General features: G+C 43.2%; 1 protein-coding gene across 4 annotated transcripts in view; it reads left to right on the forward strand.

The window, feature by feature from the left end:
- DIPK1A (divergent protein kinase domain 1A) overlaps positions 1 to 19,336 on the forward strand; it is a 173,533-nt gene that overhangs the window by 133,551 nt on the left and 20,646 nt on the right. For 3 of the 4 annotated variants that reach the window (XM_072968213.1, XM_072968214.1, XM_072968212.1), the window contains one exon: positions 11,841 to 11,975. The exons of the other annotated variant lie outside the window; for it this stretch is intronic. In XM_072968213.1, coding sequence (XP_072824314.1) covers positions 11,862 to 11,975 — 114 coding nt within the window. In that variant the 5' untranslated portion in view covers positions 11,841 to 11,861. The remainder of the gene's footprint in view (positions 1 to 11,840; positions 11,976 to 19,336) is intronic. 4 annotated transcript variants of the gene reach the window in all.

The following is a 19,336-nucleotide window of genomic DNA, read 5'->3' on the forward strand; positions in this document are numbered from 1 at the left end:
CCCCTGTTTATTGGAGAGCACCACATCAGCCCAGAGAAACCTCTGCAGACCCTCTCTCTCTTGTGCCGCCTCTGATTTGGGGTGGAGCAGAGAACCAGCCCTGGCGCTTTCGACATTTAGTGTGTGTGTTCTCTTGGGCAGCTCACCTTGGTGTAAAGCTTTCATTGTGTCTTCGTGCTCCACAGCACAGAGCATATGGCACCATGTGTTATGCATAACTTGGTACTTCACATAGTAAAAATACAGAAATACACATGGGAAAGATAGACACCAATTTCCAAATGATTTCCTCCGATGGTGAAGGGAAAGATGAGGGATATAAGGGGAGAGGATTTAGGTCAGGTCATAACATGTGTTTCTCCTTAGAAAAGAGTTAAATCAGTGTGGCCAACTGTTCACATCTGTTTCATTTAGTGGTGGATCCAGAGCTACCTTTTATGTTATTTTTTCTATTTTTCTATATAGACATTTTTTCCTGTATGTTTGAAATGATTTATAACTTAAAATTAATTGGAAAAATGAATCTAGGTTACAGTAGATTTTCTGTTTTAGGTTTCTGTCTCCTTTGTTCTCAAAGGCAGAGACCACAGAAGCCAGCTGCCCGCTCAGATGGCGCGTGTGCCCCCGCCGGGGGCGGTGCAGGCACCGTGCTCAGCTCCACCCTGGATGCCCTCCCTTCTCACCTCGGAAACCTTGTGCTCTTAACCTGCCCACCAGCACCTTGCTCTCGTCAGACTCTTGCTGTTGACTTCCTGTCAGTGTTTTAAGATGTGCTAGTTCCCCTCAGCTTTGGAAACACCTGCGCTTCAGGCCCAGCGAGCGCCCTGCGTCTCTCCCCCTCCTTACAGGCAGACCTCCCTTAAGAGAGGGCCACCCTCCTTCTTTATTTTCACGCATCCTGCTTTTCAGCCCGCTCCAGCCTGGCTCCTCTCCCGTGAGTCTGTCCTTGTCAAGGTCGACAGTGACATCTGTCTCACCAAATCCGAAGGATACTTCCCAGCCCCCAGCTTTGCCAGCTCTCGTCCGGCTTCGCCACCGCGGGCCCTCTCTGCTTCTCCAGCCCCCTTCTGAGATTTCCGCGCGGCCCACGCTTCAGGTTTCCTTCCGACCTGTCTGCTCCTCCAGGCTCTCCTGCATCCGCGCCTCCTTTTTCACTCGGCCATTAAACGGTGAAGATTCTCAGGGCTCAGCTTAAACCCGTTTCTCAGTCCGAGTTTTTCCTTAAGGGACAGCAGTTGCTCTCGTGGTTTCTGTTACTTTCCCTGGGACTCCAGCCTCCACCGCCAGCCCTGGCCTGTTTTCTCAGCCCCGGATCTGTACATCCACTGCCTCCAGGGTGTCCCCAGCATGACTCACAGACACTGTGGTCTCAACATGTGCAAAACTGAGCTCACTAACTTATCCTTCCCCTCGTGGTTTTGTCCTCCAGTGTTGCCTGTTGCAGGAAATGGCAGCACGATCTGTCTGGTTGCTGAGGCCAGGAACCTGCTGCCTGATTTCTCCCGCACTGTCACCCCCATGTCTGCAAAAGCCTATTCTTCCCACGTCTGTTTCAGACCTTTCTCTCTCCCCTCCGTTTCTCACTGCCAGAGCCCTCGTACACCTCGTACCTGGGAGGTGACTTTTCTTTTGGAATTCTGTAAGAGCTAGACATTCTCCAGTGTTTGTGATTTAGACATTTTATATCTAATAGTATTTCAGTACTTGTTGTATTGACTTTTACTGAAGTGTAATTTGTATACAATGAAGTGCTTAGATATTAAGCTATTCTGTTTGATCACTTTGACAGATTTCGCCTAACGTCAGCCTCACCCCTGTTGAGACACAGAACGTTTCTATCTCCCTGGAAATTCCCCTGTGACCTTTCCCAGCTTGTCACCCATCAGTGCAACCACTGACCTCATTTTGTTTTTAAGAGTGTTTTTAAATGTATTTTTTAAAAACAAAAACACCTCAGAATAAAACACAAAAAGATGTTCCAAACCTTAAAAATAACTCGTTGGCAGTGCTGACATGTGACTTCTAAAACACAGAATGTCTGTCCTGTGGTGATTGGCACTAGCTGTCCTGTTTTGTAAGCTATATTTTTTCAATTAAATAGGAAGATCTTTGCTGATTTTCTAAGTTATCCATTAAGTACGACAGAAATATTTTAGACTAAACTTTTAACTTATAATTTCAACACTATTCTCTCTCTGTGTATAGAGTGACCACACACCCCTTACACTTTGAGAACACTTAGAGCTGAGATGGGAGAAGTCGGTCCAGAAAAACTTTTAAATATATCAATATCAGTTGAGAACCTTTTATATGTATATGTACATAAAGCAATACAAATAATAGTTATTTGTATTTAACTTACAAAGAACTCTACGTTTCTGTTTTGATGAGATGTCCTAAAGAGCACCAAACTATCCCAAAACTTAAAAAAAAAACGGTCTTAGTATTTACGGGCTGTGCTGTGCCAACATCTTCTCATTTCTTGATTATGGTTTTCCTGATGAAGTCATCCCTTAACTCTCCTAGCAATTAAAAATGTAGATTAGAAATTTTAAACTACTTTGTCATTCACTTGAACATTAAATATGTAAAGAACCCAGCTGAGCCAGGAAACTGACTCGTTCACCTAATGTAAACCATGGACGTTGGCTGATAATAATGCTTGCGAGTCGGTTCATTGATTGTACCAAACACGCCACCCTGACGAGGGGTGTTGAGGGTTGGGGAGTATGTGTGCCTGGTGGGGAGGGCTATGTGGGAACTCTGCATTGTCTGCTCAGTTCTGCTGTGTACCCGAAACTGCTCTAAGAAAATTAAGTCTATTAAAAAAAGAAAAAGAACCCGACTTGTTCAGTCGCAGGGTAGGTGCAGCAGAGGTAGCCGGATACGTGAACTTCTTGTACTGGCCCATCACGGGTGCAGCTCAAATCCGAGGGGCCGGCATTAAAAGTAAGTGCTGTTTAGGCCCCCCCATGCAGGTGCCTCACAGCTAGTCTGGATTTGGGTCATTAGAAGGAGACCCGTACCAGAGGGAAAAGAGCATGGGCGCTGGACCCGACACCTCCTTGGGGGAAGGACACTGCCAGGTCCCGGGCCCTCTGCCTTTTCCCTGGGCGCCACAGTTTTTTATTGTGCCTGTCTACTGGGAAATTGTTGTGCATACGTCTCTGATGTATATGTCACTGTGTTAACATTATATGTATATTATTATACTTCCATGAATGGGAATTTTAAAGTATAAATTTTTTGTCTGTAATATTATTTAATTTTCACAACATCTGCATTATATACATGAAGATAAAGCTTCGGGGTGTTCAGTAACTTGCCCAAAGTCACATAACTTAATTAGTGCTATTTTTGACAAATCCCAAACCACGTGGGGCCTCAGTTACGAAGTTCTGGATGCCAGCTATGTGCTCCGCGAGGCCTCTTCTAGGTCTGAACAACCTGTGTGCTTTCGTGTCTAAGACGTCCTCTCAGGTTTAGTATTTCTTACCAGATAAGGCCTTACTATGATCCATGTATTAACAACTAAGAATTTTAGGAATTAACAGGTGGTGGAAGAGAAACTGAATACCTAAGATAGTATCAAGTTAGCTTGGTCTTTGGTGCAGTTTTTAAAATCCATTGGCATGTTTTTCGCTCCCAGGCGTATGTCGTCTATTTAAGAGGTCGGCAGGTGCGAAGCGTGTAGCTCGGCGGTGGAGCGCGCACCTGGCATGCACGGGCCCATGGGCTCAATCCCCGGTACCTTCACCAAAAGTGGTAAATAAGTGGATAAACCTATTACCTCACCTCCCCCCAAAAAGAGGTTGGTAGCAACCGTCACTGCAGGTATAATTTACGAGGTATCTGTTGTCTTAAGCTCCGTAAGTAATTCCGTCAGCACAGCTTCCCGGGGACGTGGGGCCGTTGCTTCTCAGCATGTCCCCTGCGGGCAAGTGCGGCGGCTGCTCCTCCCGGTCGCTCGCGGGCAGGAAACTGCCGGGGCGGCAGGCGCCTCTCTCTCCACGGCGCGGGCAAACGTTTTCATTTAGAAACTGCCTCAGTGTGTGCTCCTTACCAGTCAGCTCCTTTCCTTCAGTGTCGGAATTGCTGTGATCAAAATAGCTCTTGTCTGCCTCTGAAGCATTTTCCATAGGTTTCATTTGGTTTTGTTTTTAGCTTTCTTTGGCATTTAGGAGAGAAACGGGAAGGCAGTTCTAGGTTAACACCTGTCTGAGAAATTCCAGAATTAGGGAGAGCCATCTGCTTTGCATGGTTTGTAATGTCTTCGGAGTAGGATCTTATCATTCCAGACAGATTCTTGGGCTCTTTTGAAACGAGCTTAACTCAGAGGCTGCTGCGGCTCCCGGCCTGCTGCTGCTGAGCTGAAGGAGGACAGTGAGGCCCGGGAGGGCGCGTCTGTAACCTCGTGGCCCTGAGGGCCGCGTTTCTCATTCCTCGTGCTCACATAGCCTGAAGGCCCATAACTTAGATTCCTCTGTGCTTCTAATTATTCCTCAGAATTATGTACTTAGATCAAGCCTAAAGGATTCAACCACACAAACGATGAGTGGATTTTAATTGCAATGTCCAGTTCTCCCCAACTGAGGAAGGAGGAAGAACCCTCAGTCAGAACGGCCAAGGCAGTTGCCTCTGTTCTGGCTGGGCCCCCCTTGTTGCTCTTCCCCTCGCCCTCAGAGCCCGCTTTGCTGACCCTGTCCCTCGATGAAGCGTGCCGCCTGGTACGCACGCCCGTATGGGGCACCCCCTACATCCCATCTGCACCAGCCCTGTGTAACCAAGAGCGCGGGGCCAAAATGATTCAGCTTCCACCTTGGTCTCTGGGGACACTTCATGTGAGGAGCCTGACTCCCCTGAGCATCCTGCTCTGGAGAAGTCCAGCTCGCTGCCACCTGCGGCAGCTCCCGCCATTCCTGCCGAGGGGCTGGACACGTGAGGGAGACAGCCACCCGTGTGTCCAGCCCAGTCTGTCCTTCGTCACAGGCCTTCAGCCCTAATCACGAATGCAGCAAAAACTTGAGAGAACTGACCAGCTGAGTCCAATCAGCTCAAAACCATGAGAGACGTAAGTGATTTTTGTAAGCCACTGAGTTTGGGGATGGTTGGTTGTACAACAATAGAAAGCCGGGACACTTAGCTTTCTCAACCCCTGTCTCTCTCCACTGGGCTGGTGGAGAACCCCACGACTGAGTTCTCCGCTGCTGGAAATGCTAACGCTCCTTGTATGTAGGTGCTGATGGCAGCCCACGTGCTCTGGGACATGCTGGCTGTCCACTTGTTCGTGAAAAGCCTTCTGTGTGCCTTCTTTTTAAATCCAGGGGTGGCTTGGCTCTGCTTTCTTGGCCATACGGGTCTCTTAAACCTGTGCCTGGCCTGTGGTCTCTAACGCAGCAGCAAAGCGAAGGGGGATAGCCTTCAGCCTTTACGGAAAAAGCCGTCTCTTGGTGGGCTGAGAACTAAGTTGCGCCCGCCCCCGGGCGGCTCTGTGATAGCTCCTGTTCAAGGCCTGTGGACTTCCTGCCTCCGTCTAATCATTCTCACATCGCGTTGCCCCTCCCTCTGAGTCCAGGATTTCCAGGGACACTGGACGAAGCACAAGAGACCCACAGAGTGTCTAGCAGGGAGCCACGCACAGAGCGCACTTCCGTGCCGCGTGTTCTTTTTTCCCGACAGAGCTTGCAGAGCAATGTATACATTAAAAATTTATGTATTTGATTGTGTCTAAGACAAAGTAAATTTTTTATTTACAATAATCAGACAGTGGAATATTCTGCAGCAACGAAAATGAGCAAATGATGGCTACATGCATCAAAGGAAGATGCAAGTCACGACAGGACAGAGGATGTGTGCTTCTAGCTCGGTGAGGCGCAGGAGCAGTGGGCACCACACTCTGTACTTCAGGCTGGAGCTCGGCGGTTATGCTGCACAGGAAAGCACACATATGATTGTCATCGAAACCGGGAGCATGTTAGTTCGCCCTTTATTGGAGAGGGTCACGTGGGGTCAGTGAAGGCACTAGAAAAGTTGTTCCCTAACCCAAGTGGTAGTTACATGGGTATTTACTTTCTAATTATAATTCACTTATGCTTATGTATGTTAAATAGCTCTATATGAATGATAAATTTCCCAGTAAAAAAAAAAAGTATTTAAAAAGCAATCAGGGAACTTCTAGATCCTAGAGGTATATTTTAAAATAGATCCTGTAAGCAACCATATACAAATATCCAGTTTTTTTCTTATTAAAAAAGTAACTCATATTCATTATAGAAAATCTATACAATAAAGAGAAAAGTAAAGGTCACCCATAATCCTACCACTTCTGACATTTTGAGAAAACAACCCTTGACATTTTGGTTTATTTCCTCAGTTTCTGCAGTCTGTTGGTGACTTTTTCTCTTTCTTTTTTAAAGCAAAATAGGGAACATACAGTACATGTTGTTTTGAAAGCTGAATTTTTTCACTTACCATATCATGAGCATTTTCCCATACTTCGACACTTCTTTGAAATAGCAATTTACTATTGGAAGTACCCGCAGGCTTCAGGATCACCCCATGCAATTAATTCCCCGGGAAAAAATGTTCTGCAGTTTTTATCCTGTCAGCCCCTCAGCATAAGAAATATGAACCAGCATTCAGACAAAGTGTGAAAGTGACCTGCTCCTTATTAAAATTTTACTTCTAGAGTTCTCATAAAACCAAAACAGAGAATATAATTATGCAGAGAAGACCTTTAGAATTCAGATCCGAGGCCAACGAGGATTCTTCCTATGAAAGTGAAAATTCAGCTCTCGGATGAAGATGCTAAACCTCTGATCAATAGACCAATAACGCCCTTTGACGAGGATTCTTCTGTAAACTTCTGTCATCAAAAAGCATTTTCATCCTCAGGATAAGCTGGGGAGCATAGATATTTTTAGAACCTTTTCACTATTTTTAACTTATAGAAACTCAAGACTTTCCTTGTTTGAAATGACATAAAAGTTCTTCTTTTATGTTTCTTTGATTATCATAGTTGTCTCTTGATGTTTGTGAAAATTAGCACCAGGATAGTTTAGACTTGGCACATTGAGACATTCTTCTTAATGATTTTCCCATAGCCCTCAGACTGGCAGCAAGATACCCTTTAACAAAGGTACAGAAAATCCATTCCAAATAAAGTTTATCTGCATGAGTTAGGGTGTACTGTAAATATTTACCTTATTAAATGGTTTCTTGATATTTCTGGTTTTTTACAGCTAGCATATTTTTCAACAGTATTATTACTATAAATATCTAGAATTTATTACAAGGGTAAAATTTATACTGGGGGATATGTGTCCGTTTTAACGTTAGTTTTTTCAGCCTGATTACTCCTAAATACTTAGCAATAAAAGTTAGCTAGTTACAATGTTGTCAGTGTAACTAGCACTAAGGAAAAAAAGTATTTTTGAAGTTTATTTCAGAGTAAATGGTAATTGAAAAACTTGAACAAAAAGATATTGTACACATGCAACTTATATAATGTTATAAACCAGTATTACCTCAAAAAAAGGCAAACACATATCTCTCAGCTTTTTCTATAAAATAATGAATGATGAAATCATTGTATGAGTTTTTGCAAGTGATAACCTTATAAAGTCATCTGCGTGTTCAAGTCCATTAAATATACTGAGTAAGATATGATAGATATTTTTCTTCCCTACTTCTCAAAATTAAGAACATCCATGTAAGGGAGTATTTAGGGGTAAAGCAAATGGGACTTTGTGCTTTACATGTTTATAAAAGTTGTTGAATATAGAAAAATAGAGAAGGGATATAGAAGTAATCTTATGTGGCTAAATTTTGATATGTTGCCTCTTTGTGCCTATTTTTAAAACAACATAAAATTATTTGAAAAAGATCCTAGGTTTTCAGATTTGTTTTGAAATAAAGTTATCACAATGAGATCAAACAATATAAAAAATGAAAAAGTATCACTACCCGTTACAGTGGTGTTTGGTAGAGAAACTTTGTTTCATTATTTACACATTTGCCACCTCCAGTGACTTTTTCCTCGTTTGTGATAAGTTGCTGGAAGTCACTTTGTCCTGAGGAATCACTTCCAGCTGTTATTTCCAGACAGATGCTCTGTTTCTCTAATCGGTAGTAGTTCATGCCTTAAAAACTAATTTAAAATGAAACGATAATGTCGTACAAATTTGATTCTTTCAACACCATGATTTTTGTTTTCATTTTATTGTGTATCCGTAATACAAGGTATGTCAGCCTTAGCACTCTTGACACTTGGGGCAGGTCATTCTTCATTATGAGGGGCTCTCCTTTGCGTTAAAGCATGTTCGGCAGCATCTCCGGCCTCTGCCCGCGGGGCTCTGGGAGCGCCACCCGCGGTGAAGCGGGGTTTCCTGCCGTTAGCAGGTGCCCCCACCTGGGCAAGTTGGCTGTGGCTGAGAATCAGTGCCATAGTGTACTTACTAAATTCTCATACTTTCCAGGAGTAATTTGGAATAAAGCAGTGTACCACCAGTAGCTAGGCATAAAATCAGCAAAACAGACAGCTGCTGGGTAGTATGTTGGATCATTCAGCGTAAATAAGAAGGGCAGGAACAATAACTACATTTCGTAATCAAAGTCCAGGTAGTCTAGGTAGTTGGTACAGGACAGACGACTGGAAGCAACTTAGTGAGCGCCACACAGGGAAATGAAGTTAGTCAGTGGCTACAGATGCCACTTACGGCTGCTTCTCTTCAATCTTTATTTTAAAATGTGAAGGAGCAGGCTCTGCAGAGATTAAAGGACACATGAAGGTCCTTGTACTATTTTGTGTTATTCCCAAATCACAGTAAGTTTCATGGCATGCTGGAGTAAAAATGTGTTCCACTCCTTTTGTCATTATGTCTACAACAGGTGATGCCCAGTGCCCTGCTGGGAGCATCATTAATCCAACTTCCTCTCCTAAATTTTTGGCATTCTGTATCATGAGGAGCTCTCAGCGGGCAAGCCAGTTCACGGAGTGTTTTTCAGTTGAAACATATGCCAGAGAAAAATTTTAAAGTAACTCTTTGAGAGGAAAGCAAAATGATTTCAAATTTTATTAAATTGGATATACAGGAGGGAAGTATACAAAAATCTGAGCTCCCAACATCTGTTAAGCTTAACCTGCATTTGAAAGTAGAAATGATCGATGGAGAGTCCAAAGGGGAGTGGACATCACTACACTTCTTGAGGTGGGTGTCAAGGGGGTAAGACAGGACCAAGTCCTGAGCGCTGGGAGAGAACCCCGCCGCCAGGTCTGTGTGGTGTCCTTGACTCCGAGACTTCTACCTGCTGCAGAGAAAGGCGAAAAAAAAGGCAAAATGAAAATAGCGTAAGGTCTTCCTTGATTGTTTTACTAAGTGAATTGAGGTTAATCTTGTTTTAAAACCCCATCTCGAAAAAGTCATATAAAATGTTAACAAGGATTGGACTTCTAAAAGTAACATCCTGCCATGCCGTGGTTGTTCACGGAGTCCTGTCACTCTGCTAAGGAGACTTGCTTAGTGGATTTATAGTTTGTTTGTCCCTATAACTGGAGATGTTCTGAAAGTTCCCAAGGCACGTGAAGGACAATAAATAGCTGCTGAGTGAATGAGTGGGAAGGGGCTGTCTTGGCATGGAAGTATGCCTTGTCGTACAATATAATTTTCTTTAAATGGTGGTGAGAAACATACACAAAAGAAGGCATGTTACCGTCACCCAGCTTGAACAATTACTAACTCGTGGCCAGTGTTGTTTAAATCATACCCCACCTACTTTTTTTTCTTCTATATTATGTTGAAGTCAATTCCAGATACCATTTAATTCATAAGTATTTCAGTGTCTATCTCTAAAAGATTAAGTCTCTTTTCTTTAAACATTACATTATACCTGAAAATTTTTAAATAATTCCTTACTAACATCAGGCATCCTGTCAGTCTTCAAGTTTTGAATTATCTCATACATGTAATTTTTTTTTACGGTTTCCATGGGACTCATGACTCAGAAAAGATCCACAGACTGTGATTATTTGATATACAGTATTTCTTAAGTAGTTTTGATCTTCGGTTTTCCCACCTTCTCCGTATTTTCTGCCTTGTAATTTCTTTGTTGAAGAACTGGCTTGTTTGTGTCGCAGCGTTTCCCACAGCCTCGAGTTTGCTGGTTGTCTCCTAACCGTGTCACTTGCTTGAGTGTCATCTGTATTCCTCTGTCTCCTGTATTTCCTGCGAACCGGTCGTTAGAGCTGAAGGCGCAATCAGATTCAGATTCAGTTTTCTTTCTGGCAAGCCCAGAAAGGTGGTGGCCAGATGACAATGATGGCATTACTGGCCTGTGTTCAGGGCCCTGCAGAAGGGCTTTGCTGACATCCGTGGAGTATTTTCCATGTGCCGAGACGTGTGCTTTGTGTCATTTAATCATATTTAAGTTTTGTGATGCGAGTACGTATCAATTTCTGTCTGATGACCAGACCTCTCATTAGGGCCAAGTAATCCTAAATGTCTTTCAGACAAACCCCTTGGTACCCTACTGTCATCCCTGTGATTTAACTTGGAATTCCGTCTGAATTTTCTTTTTACTGGATTCATTTAGAGCTTTACAAAAATCACTTGCATGAAGGGCATATTTTACATTTTAATAATAAAGCTCAAAACCCTATCATTTACCTGTGAGTTTGTTGCACTCCAGCTTCCTGGTCCTGGGAGTCACCATCTGCTAAGCTCACAAAGACAGGTGTCTAACTTGCAGATGAGGCCCAGGGAGTCCTATTCCCTGAGCCTCCTTTCCCTGCACCCATTACCTCCTGCAGGGGCACTCACGTCTCTTTCGTCTCCTGCCTTCTCCGTGTGCTCCGTGCTCGCGGAACCCTGCTGCTGCCCAGTGTGAGAAACTGGCTCGTGGTTGTAGAAGCAAAACTAGCTTTTCTTTGTTTGCTTACATGTCTTTCAGTTATTTTGCTCAGTCCTCTCCTGTAGTCCTAAATTCTATTGTTCATAAAACCAGACCATTGGAGTTCCAGGCTCAAAAAATAAATGTCAGATTATCTTGACCAGCTGACACTTTTGAAGATTAAACTGTTTGATACGTGGCTGATGCAGAAAAAGCACCAACGGACACAGGGTGCAGTGAGACACCAGAGCACCGGGAGCAAAGCGCTGCAGAGAGGATCCCTGGTGCAGCTACACAAGCTGACGTGCGAGGAATAGTTTATTCTTTATATATCTTAACCCTCCTTTAGCGCTTGTAATATTCTCCTCGAGCTTCCAGGATATCTATTAGGTGAAGCATTTGGTTGGTTGAATAGAAGGGGCATAAAGCCTGGGTGAAAACAAGCGGGAAACAGGAACGGACGTGAAGTTTGGTGTCTTCCTCCGGTCGTCCCTCACTGCGAGACATTGCACAGAAGGAGCCAAGTTTCCTGTTCTCACTTCTTTAAAACACAATCGTTTGTATCATGCTTGCTCGTAAAGAACTGAAGATTCTTGTTTGAAACAGTCTTCTGGAAGCTCGCAGTACGCAGGGGCCGTGTCTCTGTTTACCAGCGTGGCGCGTGCACGTGCGCGCGCTCAGTAAGCAGCTTTTGATGCTGGTGGTATTTGAAAGGTTATACATTTTAAAGGGTATTTTGTTCCCTTTTCCTTGGCAAGACCAAGGAGCTTCCTTTTCTAAGACCAGTGCTGTTTGGACTCAGTGAAAGTACACTTTGTTCCAGGAGAATTGCCATATGAAAGCCTAGAATATATATTGAGTTCTCCCAAGAAGGGGGGAATGATCGCGTTCTGGGACAGTGAGTGCTGACTTGGTGCTGAATGAATGATCGTCATGTGCTCCTTTGCTTGCAGGCTCGCTTCTCGTATGTGCGGATGAAATATCTTTTCTTTTCCTGGTTGGTGGTTTTTGTTGGAAGCTGGATTATATATGTACAATACTCTACATACACAGAACTATGCAGAGGAAAGGACTGTAAGAAAATAATAGTAAGTATTTTTCTATTTTCTAGTGTAAGGAAAAACCTATATTAATAACACGGATTTGCTGCTTAAATACTTAATAATAATTATTTTCAAAAAGTCAAAAGTTTGGGGGAGAGTAATTGCTCGGTGGTAGAGTGCTTGCTTAGTATGCATGAGGTCCTGGGTTCGATCCCCAGAACCTCCATTAGAAAAAAAAAAAGTAAAAGTTAATTTGCCTTCGAGTTGTGCTGAACGGCTTGTTAGCATTTTGATATGACCCACTTAGCAGCACTGTTCCCACTTTGAAAAATCCAATATTCAGAAATCTAAATGTATGATACAGACGAATGTGTGAGACTGTCCTCGTTACAAAGAAGGACTTTTGTTTCTCAAATGTGCTTGATGTTTAATCAGAGGGATTTTTAAATATATAGAGTATGAAAGTGTTAACAGCAGGCAGCCTTTCCGGAACACATCGTGAATGAATGGAGTCATTCTCAAATACCACAAACTTATCTAAAAATCGTATAAATGTGTTTGTCATTTGATTTCTATCCTGATTATTGGATACAGCTCAGGAAAACCACTCCGTCAGTCTGAGGTTTCTAGTAGTAATTATTGTTTGCATCGCACTTACATTTTACATATTTTAGAATAAGTAAATTTAACTCCTTGTTTTCCACTAATGTCTTCTATATAAGTAATACAAAATATTTCATCAAAAAATTATGTTTTTGATATGATAACTGTTGGGATCCAAGTATTGTAACTTGTTAAGGATTCTGTCATTATTGAGTGGTTGCTCTTTACCCAGGCCAGTGGTGCCAGGTGTGTGCATTTAGCAGGGAAGAAGGTATCCTGACCCTAGGAACTTAGAGTCTAGCAGAGAAGAAAAATGAATAATTACAGTGAGGTAAGATAAATATTATAATAGCAAATGTTACAGGAACATAAGACAGGGAGACCAGATGCGTTCCAAAGTTCTAAGAAAGTGAAAATCAGTTTAACTCCAGGCACTCTATCAGTCAGGATGAAAAAAAAACCATTATTCCCCAGGAGCACTGCAACCTCTTCACTGGGCCGGGAAGAAATTGCTAATATAAGACGCAAGAGTTATCTCTCCCCTCCCAAAATAAATAAAATAAATTTTTTTTAAAAAAAAGGAAGGAAATTAATCACAAAGAAGAGCCACAAATCAAGGTTGCAAGTTGTCAACCCTGTGTTTGTTCCAGCTGGCCATTCCAGATCCTTGAGGAGTTTTTAATAGGAGGAACCTCAGAGGCCAGGCCCTGTGCTGGGTACTTTACATGGTCATTACTACTTAAAATTGTACTGTGAAAGCCCACCGAAGCCCATTTACAAATAAAGAAGTAGGATGAACAGAGAGAATTTGCCTGTGATAGTGGAGCCGGAACTTGATCCTAATTCTGTCTCTAAACAAAGCTCGCCCTCTTTCTTCTCTCCTGTGTCAGGAGAGACTGACAAAGGAAGTTACAGTTTAACAAAGCCAGCAGACACACCCACAAAGCTCTCCGCTCATCTTCGGCAGAGAAGGAAGAAGCAGGACTTACACAGTCAACTGTAATAACGTACAAGCAACCAAAACTATTTGAAATGTCTATTTCCTTTTTTCTAGGTTACCTTTCTCAAACTGTGCCTTCGGGCACATTCAAAGGTATTGCATTAAACAAAGATCCGTAGCCGAATTTACTGGGGACTTCTCCAGCTCTTTCGTACACTAATGTGCAGTCTGCATCTCCAGAGAAAGCAAATGCACCTGATTAGGGGGGAAAACAAATCCGTCCCCCCGCGGTCCTCCCAGGAAGCCTGCTCGCGTCCCCTGATTGCGCTAGAAACTCTGCTCTAAGAGATGAGGCCAAAGTGAAACAGACATGGCTTCATCTTTTTAAAATATAGCAACTTTCAAAATATAAGGCCCGTGTTGGTACATATTCTGTTATGAGTGAAATAGTGTTGAAGCGCCTCATTATTCTTCCTTTAAGTTCACTTTGGTAAGAAATGGAAGCCGAACATAGTCCTAACACAGCTTAATGATTATCTTTGTAAAGCCTGAAAAGAATGAAAAAGTTTTCTGAGCCTAAAATATATCTTTTTCCTAAGAATGGCTTTTTTAAAAAACAGTTGTAGTTCCTTTGTGTTTGGGAATTACGTTCTTAAAACTTACCGAAACCGGTAGCACGAAGGCCGGTAGTACTGAGACAGCACTGGTTGTGGAGTGTTGTGTGATTAGGACGGAAAAGCAGGCAGGGAAGTGCCTTTACAGTGTACGTTACAGCGTCAGAGAGCAAACAAGACGGTGAGGGACTGGGATCTGGGAGAGGATGAGACTTGAGAGAGGTGACCCTCGATTTTGTGGCTGTTGCCTGGAGGTGTACGATCTGAAGTACAGTCTTACGGGGCCAGGAAGATAAAAATCTAGTTTCCACGGAGAGTGGGGCCTTGGTACATCATGCTTTAGGCTGAGAGCCCAAAGGGCTGAACCCCAAGAGTGAAGGTCAGCTAGAGGACCCTCAGACAGCTGAGCCGACTTCTGTGGCCTCTTTGACGTTGAGGGATTTGCTGATGCTGGCCTGAGCAGGGGTCTGAGAGCCGGGACTGTGTGCTGGGAGAAGGCTGCTGCTGGGGACAAGAAACCAGCAAGCTGTCATGGACACCTAGGATGTCTGTTCACAGCTGAGCGCGGACGCCAGGTGTGGCGCATACATGCAACGGAGTAGTGCTCGCCCTTTGAAAAGAGTGCAGTTTTGATGCACAGTGCCATGTGGAAGGACCTCGAAAACACCATGCTAATTGATGCAAGAAGCAACAGGGCAAATTTTGTATGATTCTACTTATATGAGGCACCTAGAATAATAATTACATACAAATTGGGGAAAGGGTGAAGCGAGTTAAAATATTTAAAACCCTTATCCTATTGCAGAGTAGGGGAGAAGTATTACTCAGTTAACTTTAGGCTTCGCTAATTCAAGTATGCGCATTGTTATTTCTAGAGTTGCCTCTGGAATAAAAGAGGAGTGTACTATTTCCAAACTAACATAGCAAAAATGGAATAATGAAGGAATACTCAGTCCTAAGGAAGACAAGAAAGCAGAGGACAAGAAACGTAGCAGGCAGGGGAAGGGGAAGGACGTCATAAGACGACACAGGTCACAAACTGAGGTCCCCGGGAAGCAGGCTCAGAGGCTGAGGTTTGCCTGAGGGAAGTTTATGGGGGCAGCTCCTGGGAGGGAGGCTGCAGGACAGACCAGAAGGAGAAGGTTAAACGGCTGCAGTGGCAGCAGGCCTCACCGTAGGCCTCGTGGACTCTACAGGGAACCGCTGGGACGGCCTTGAAAAGCCCCAGGCTTTCCTACCCCTCACGGATCAGCCATTGGATACAGCTTTCCACCCTCCCCGACCCTCCTTCACGGGGATGTGACCTTGGGCAACGATGCCTTCAGCTGAGGGCGAGGCCCAGAGAGTTCAGCTGAGAGCCGCTGGCTTCCTGTACGCTCAGCAGCCGAGGGAGCGCGTGGTCCAGTTCTGGAGGAGGTATGGTGGCTTATCATGGTGCTGACTGTAGTGTATGTAAACCCAGGTGTGTTGGTAGTTACAGCGACTGTAAAGGGACCAAATGCTTCAGCTAAAAGAAAAAAGATTGTCAAACTGTATTAAAATTAAAAACACAACTATATGACGTTTACGGGAGACACATCTGAATACCACACGATGTCACTCAAATGTGGAATCTAAAAAAAAAGAAAAAGAAAAGGACACTGTGAACTCATCTACAAAACAGAAACAGACTCGCAGACGTCATGAACAATCTATGGTTACTGGGGAAGGAGGGTGGGAAGGGAGAGATTTGGGAGTTTGAGATTTGCAAATGTTAGCTTCTATATAAGAACAGATTTTAAAAAACAGAAAATAGAAGAGACACATCTAAAATATAAAGATGCAGGTAGGTTAAAAATAAAAGAATAGGAAAACATTCGTGTAAGTATGCTAATTCTAAGACGAGGAGGATGTTTAGAGGGAAAACCATGGCTGTACATATTCATGCAAGTTTATGCCACGTGAACTATATACCTCTTCTTAAAGGCTGAGTCAGCCCTCACTGGCTTGAAATACAACACCTCTTACATCTGCTTCTCCCAGGTTGCAGTTTTGCAGTAGCCGCCTGAGTAATTGTCTGGCCTTTTTGTCAATTATGTCAATATCCACTGCTGCTTGGTCCCGGTAATTCCTGTCTTGACATGTGGAGTCTCAAGTAATTGTCTCTCTCCCTCTGTATTACTGTGTAGAATGTTCTCTTAAGTGGAGTGAACTGAACCAGAGCATATAATAAGATGGGATATAAAAATATAAACCTGCATTATCTCAAAACCACACTTAGCAAAAACATGCTTACCAAAGGATCACAGTGTCCTGTGTGTAACCGTGAACACGTTTCCTTCAAAATCCTCCGTCAGCTTCATCTTAATGAACTAAGGGAGATTATAAAGAGACACGGCAGATCCGAAAGTCTCCCCACAAATACTGTTTGCTGAAGTTTATCAGTAAGTGAGGGTCCTTTTCTTCTCTTTGAAAGTTGGCAGTTTAGCTTTTAACTTCTCTCTAGTTTTTTTTTCTATTTTTAATCATTTAATATTTATTTTCAAGGTAATTACTATCACATAGCAGTCGTAGAAAAAGTGTCATCCATTTTAGAAGCGATACCAGGCAGCAGACACTTCGTGAACACCTGCTGCGTGTCAGTCGTTGCTCTGGGTGCTGGAGATGCAGTGTAAGCAGAGTCTGTGTCGTAAGGGGCTTACATCCCTGTAGTGGAACACGAATAATAAAAACAGAACCAAGTAAGTGGCTTCAGGGCCTGAGAAGTGCGGTGAGAAAGGATGTAACAGTCCTATTTGGTAGACAAGGGCAGGGACATCCTGTCTGAACCAGGGTGGCTGGGACAGGCTTCCCTGAGAAGGGGGCGTTTTGACTTGAAACCTGGGTAGAACAGTAGGGAAAGGCTTCGTAGGGAGAGAACTTCTGCAGGGCCTTACAGAATAGGAAGAATTTGGAAAGACAATGAGAAGAATCTTTCCTCTTCTAGTTACAAACCAGGCACACCTTAGCGCTTTTATCCCAAAGAGCGAGAAGCTGACTAACGTCAGATCAGAGGGTTCCCGGGACCGCATGGGGAGCTAGGCCTTTTGTCTGCCTGTAAGTTAATATATTTTCCTCTTTTTATAGTACATTTAAAAAGCAAACGTAGAATGTTGAACGTATCAGTATGTATTTTACATGCATTATGTGCTGTGAGTGAGTCTCACTCAGTAGTCAAGCACATTTCTTATCAACACTGGAAATCACTATAGAATTTTATTAGTATTCCTGCCCTGAGATATTTTTCTGTAACTAATGGATAAATTTTGGTAAAGATGTTAAAAGTTAATGGGATTCTTAACTTCTCTAAGCTTCTAGGAAGCTAGGAACCCAAACTGAGATTTATTTTGCACATTGTACGTTGACTTGCAATTGAATTCAAGTGTCTTTTTTTCAGTTTTTGATAAAAGTGTGAAACTTTCCACTGTCATAGCCATGGTTTAGAGTTTGATTTTAGTGAAATGCATAATAGGCTTTTAAAAAATTATTTTACATTTTTTTGGTGGGGGAGGTAATTAGGTTTATTTCTTCATTTTTAGAGGAAGTATGGGAGATTGAAGCCAGGTTCTCATGCATGCTAAGCATGCTCTCTACCACTTGAGCTACACCCTCCCCCATCGTAATAGGCTTTTAAAACTCCTAGAAGGGACATGGAATGGGGGGCTGCGCCCTGGGAAGCCCGGGTTAACTTGTGGAAGCTGCGAGAAATGAGAGCTGTGCTCTGCTCTCCTTTGTTGAAAGGCAGCTCTTCCTGAAACCAAGGGCAGCAGTAACTAACCCTAATTAGATGTGCTTGGAAGGGTCTGTTTTTTCCAGTTGTGTTTTTTCCTTCGTTCCACCAGGCTAATTATAATATGTCGTAAAATTCTTTGTGCCTTTTGATCGCAGCAATCACTGATTCACTCATCATTTCAGCAAAATCCTGTTTTGTGCCTAACCATAAAGAAATTTTGCCCAGGTTGAGTCTGTAGTTTGCTGAGTTCTTTAAAAACTAGAGAGAAAAAGAGTGGTGGAGGAGGGAGATTTTCCCTCTAGACGTTTTTCAGGACAGCATTGTTAATTTGAAATTTCTGTTGTGTGCCTCCGCGAGCGAGCGTTCTGAGGTAGCAGTGAGGAACCACTCCTTGGGCATCCTGCTGAACCTTTGTGACGATGAGCACATGCTTTAAGATGGAAGCATTAAAAGATGAAAGAGCCTCTAAATTTTATTACAGTCTCTTTTAAGATTTTATTTCTAGAGATAATGGTTTGTTGCTTAAAACAACTAGCTTAACAAAGACTAAATTTAAGATATGTAGAACCATGTTTTCGATTAGATAGCCGTGTATAACGAATGGTTTCATTTGGCTTTCATCTGCTCAGGATCAGTTATTTGACTCTAGAGGTTTCTTTTGTGCTGTTATCCTATATTTTAAAAATATATGGGGCCAATTCACTTGGAACATACCGTTTGTAAAGTACAGCCGTAATTTTTTCCTTTTGAGGAAAGTATGGTCTTCCTTCATGCCGACTTGCGTTAGGTTACCAAGCCTGTCTTTGCAAAGTTACAGAAAAATATTTACTGAAGAAATGCATTCCAGGTCGTAACAGACATAAGCCCTGTTCTAAGGCTAATCTTACTGGTTAAATTATAGTAGCATTTCCAGTGGCCTTCACCTCTGTGCTGCACGGTCTCATGTCACGATGCTGAGCCAGGTGACAGCACTGTTATCATGAGCATCATTCCTGAGAAGTAGGGAGGAGACTCGGGTTGAAGCCAGCTCAGAAGAAACAAGCCAGCGATAAGGCACCACGTGATTTAGGTACGCGCTTCCTTGCACTGTGCTGGAACCCGGAGTTACAGAGATAAGGCACGGTCCCGCCCCGAGGATGCTTGCAGAGCAGTAGAGGGCGTGAAAAAGTAAACAAGAAGTGCATAAGTGAGACTGAGTGAGGTTGCTAGATTTAGCTCAGTTAAACTTGAGTTTAAAAGAATGAATTTTCTTAGTGTAAAGATGTCCCAAATATTACCAGTAAACAACTAATAATTTTTTAGTATATGTCCCATGCGATATTTTTTTTACTGGGCAGTCCTAACTGAGAAGGTTCCAGAAGACTTTCAGGAAGAGGTTGTATCCGGGCTGAATTTTGAAGAATTGAGCACTGCAGGCAGGAGGAGGCACGTGCCGAACGAACACCACCCCTGGGGACAGCACGGCTAGAGCAGAGGGTGAGGGGCAGTTCACAGAGGT

The sequence above is a fragment of the Vicugna pacos genome, chromosome 9 (genome assembly GCF_048564905.1).
Source record: "Vicugna pacos chromosome 9, VicPac4, whole genome shotgun sequence".
Classification (NCBI taxonomy): Eukaryota; Metazoa; Chordata; class Mammalia; order Artiodactyla; family Camelidae; genus Vicugna; species Vicugna pacos.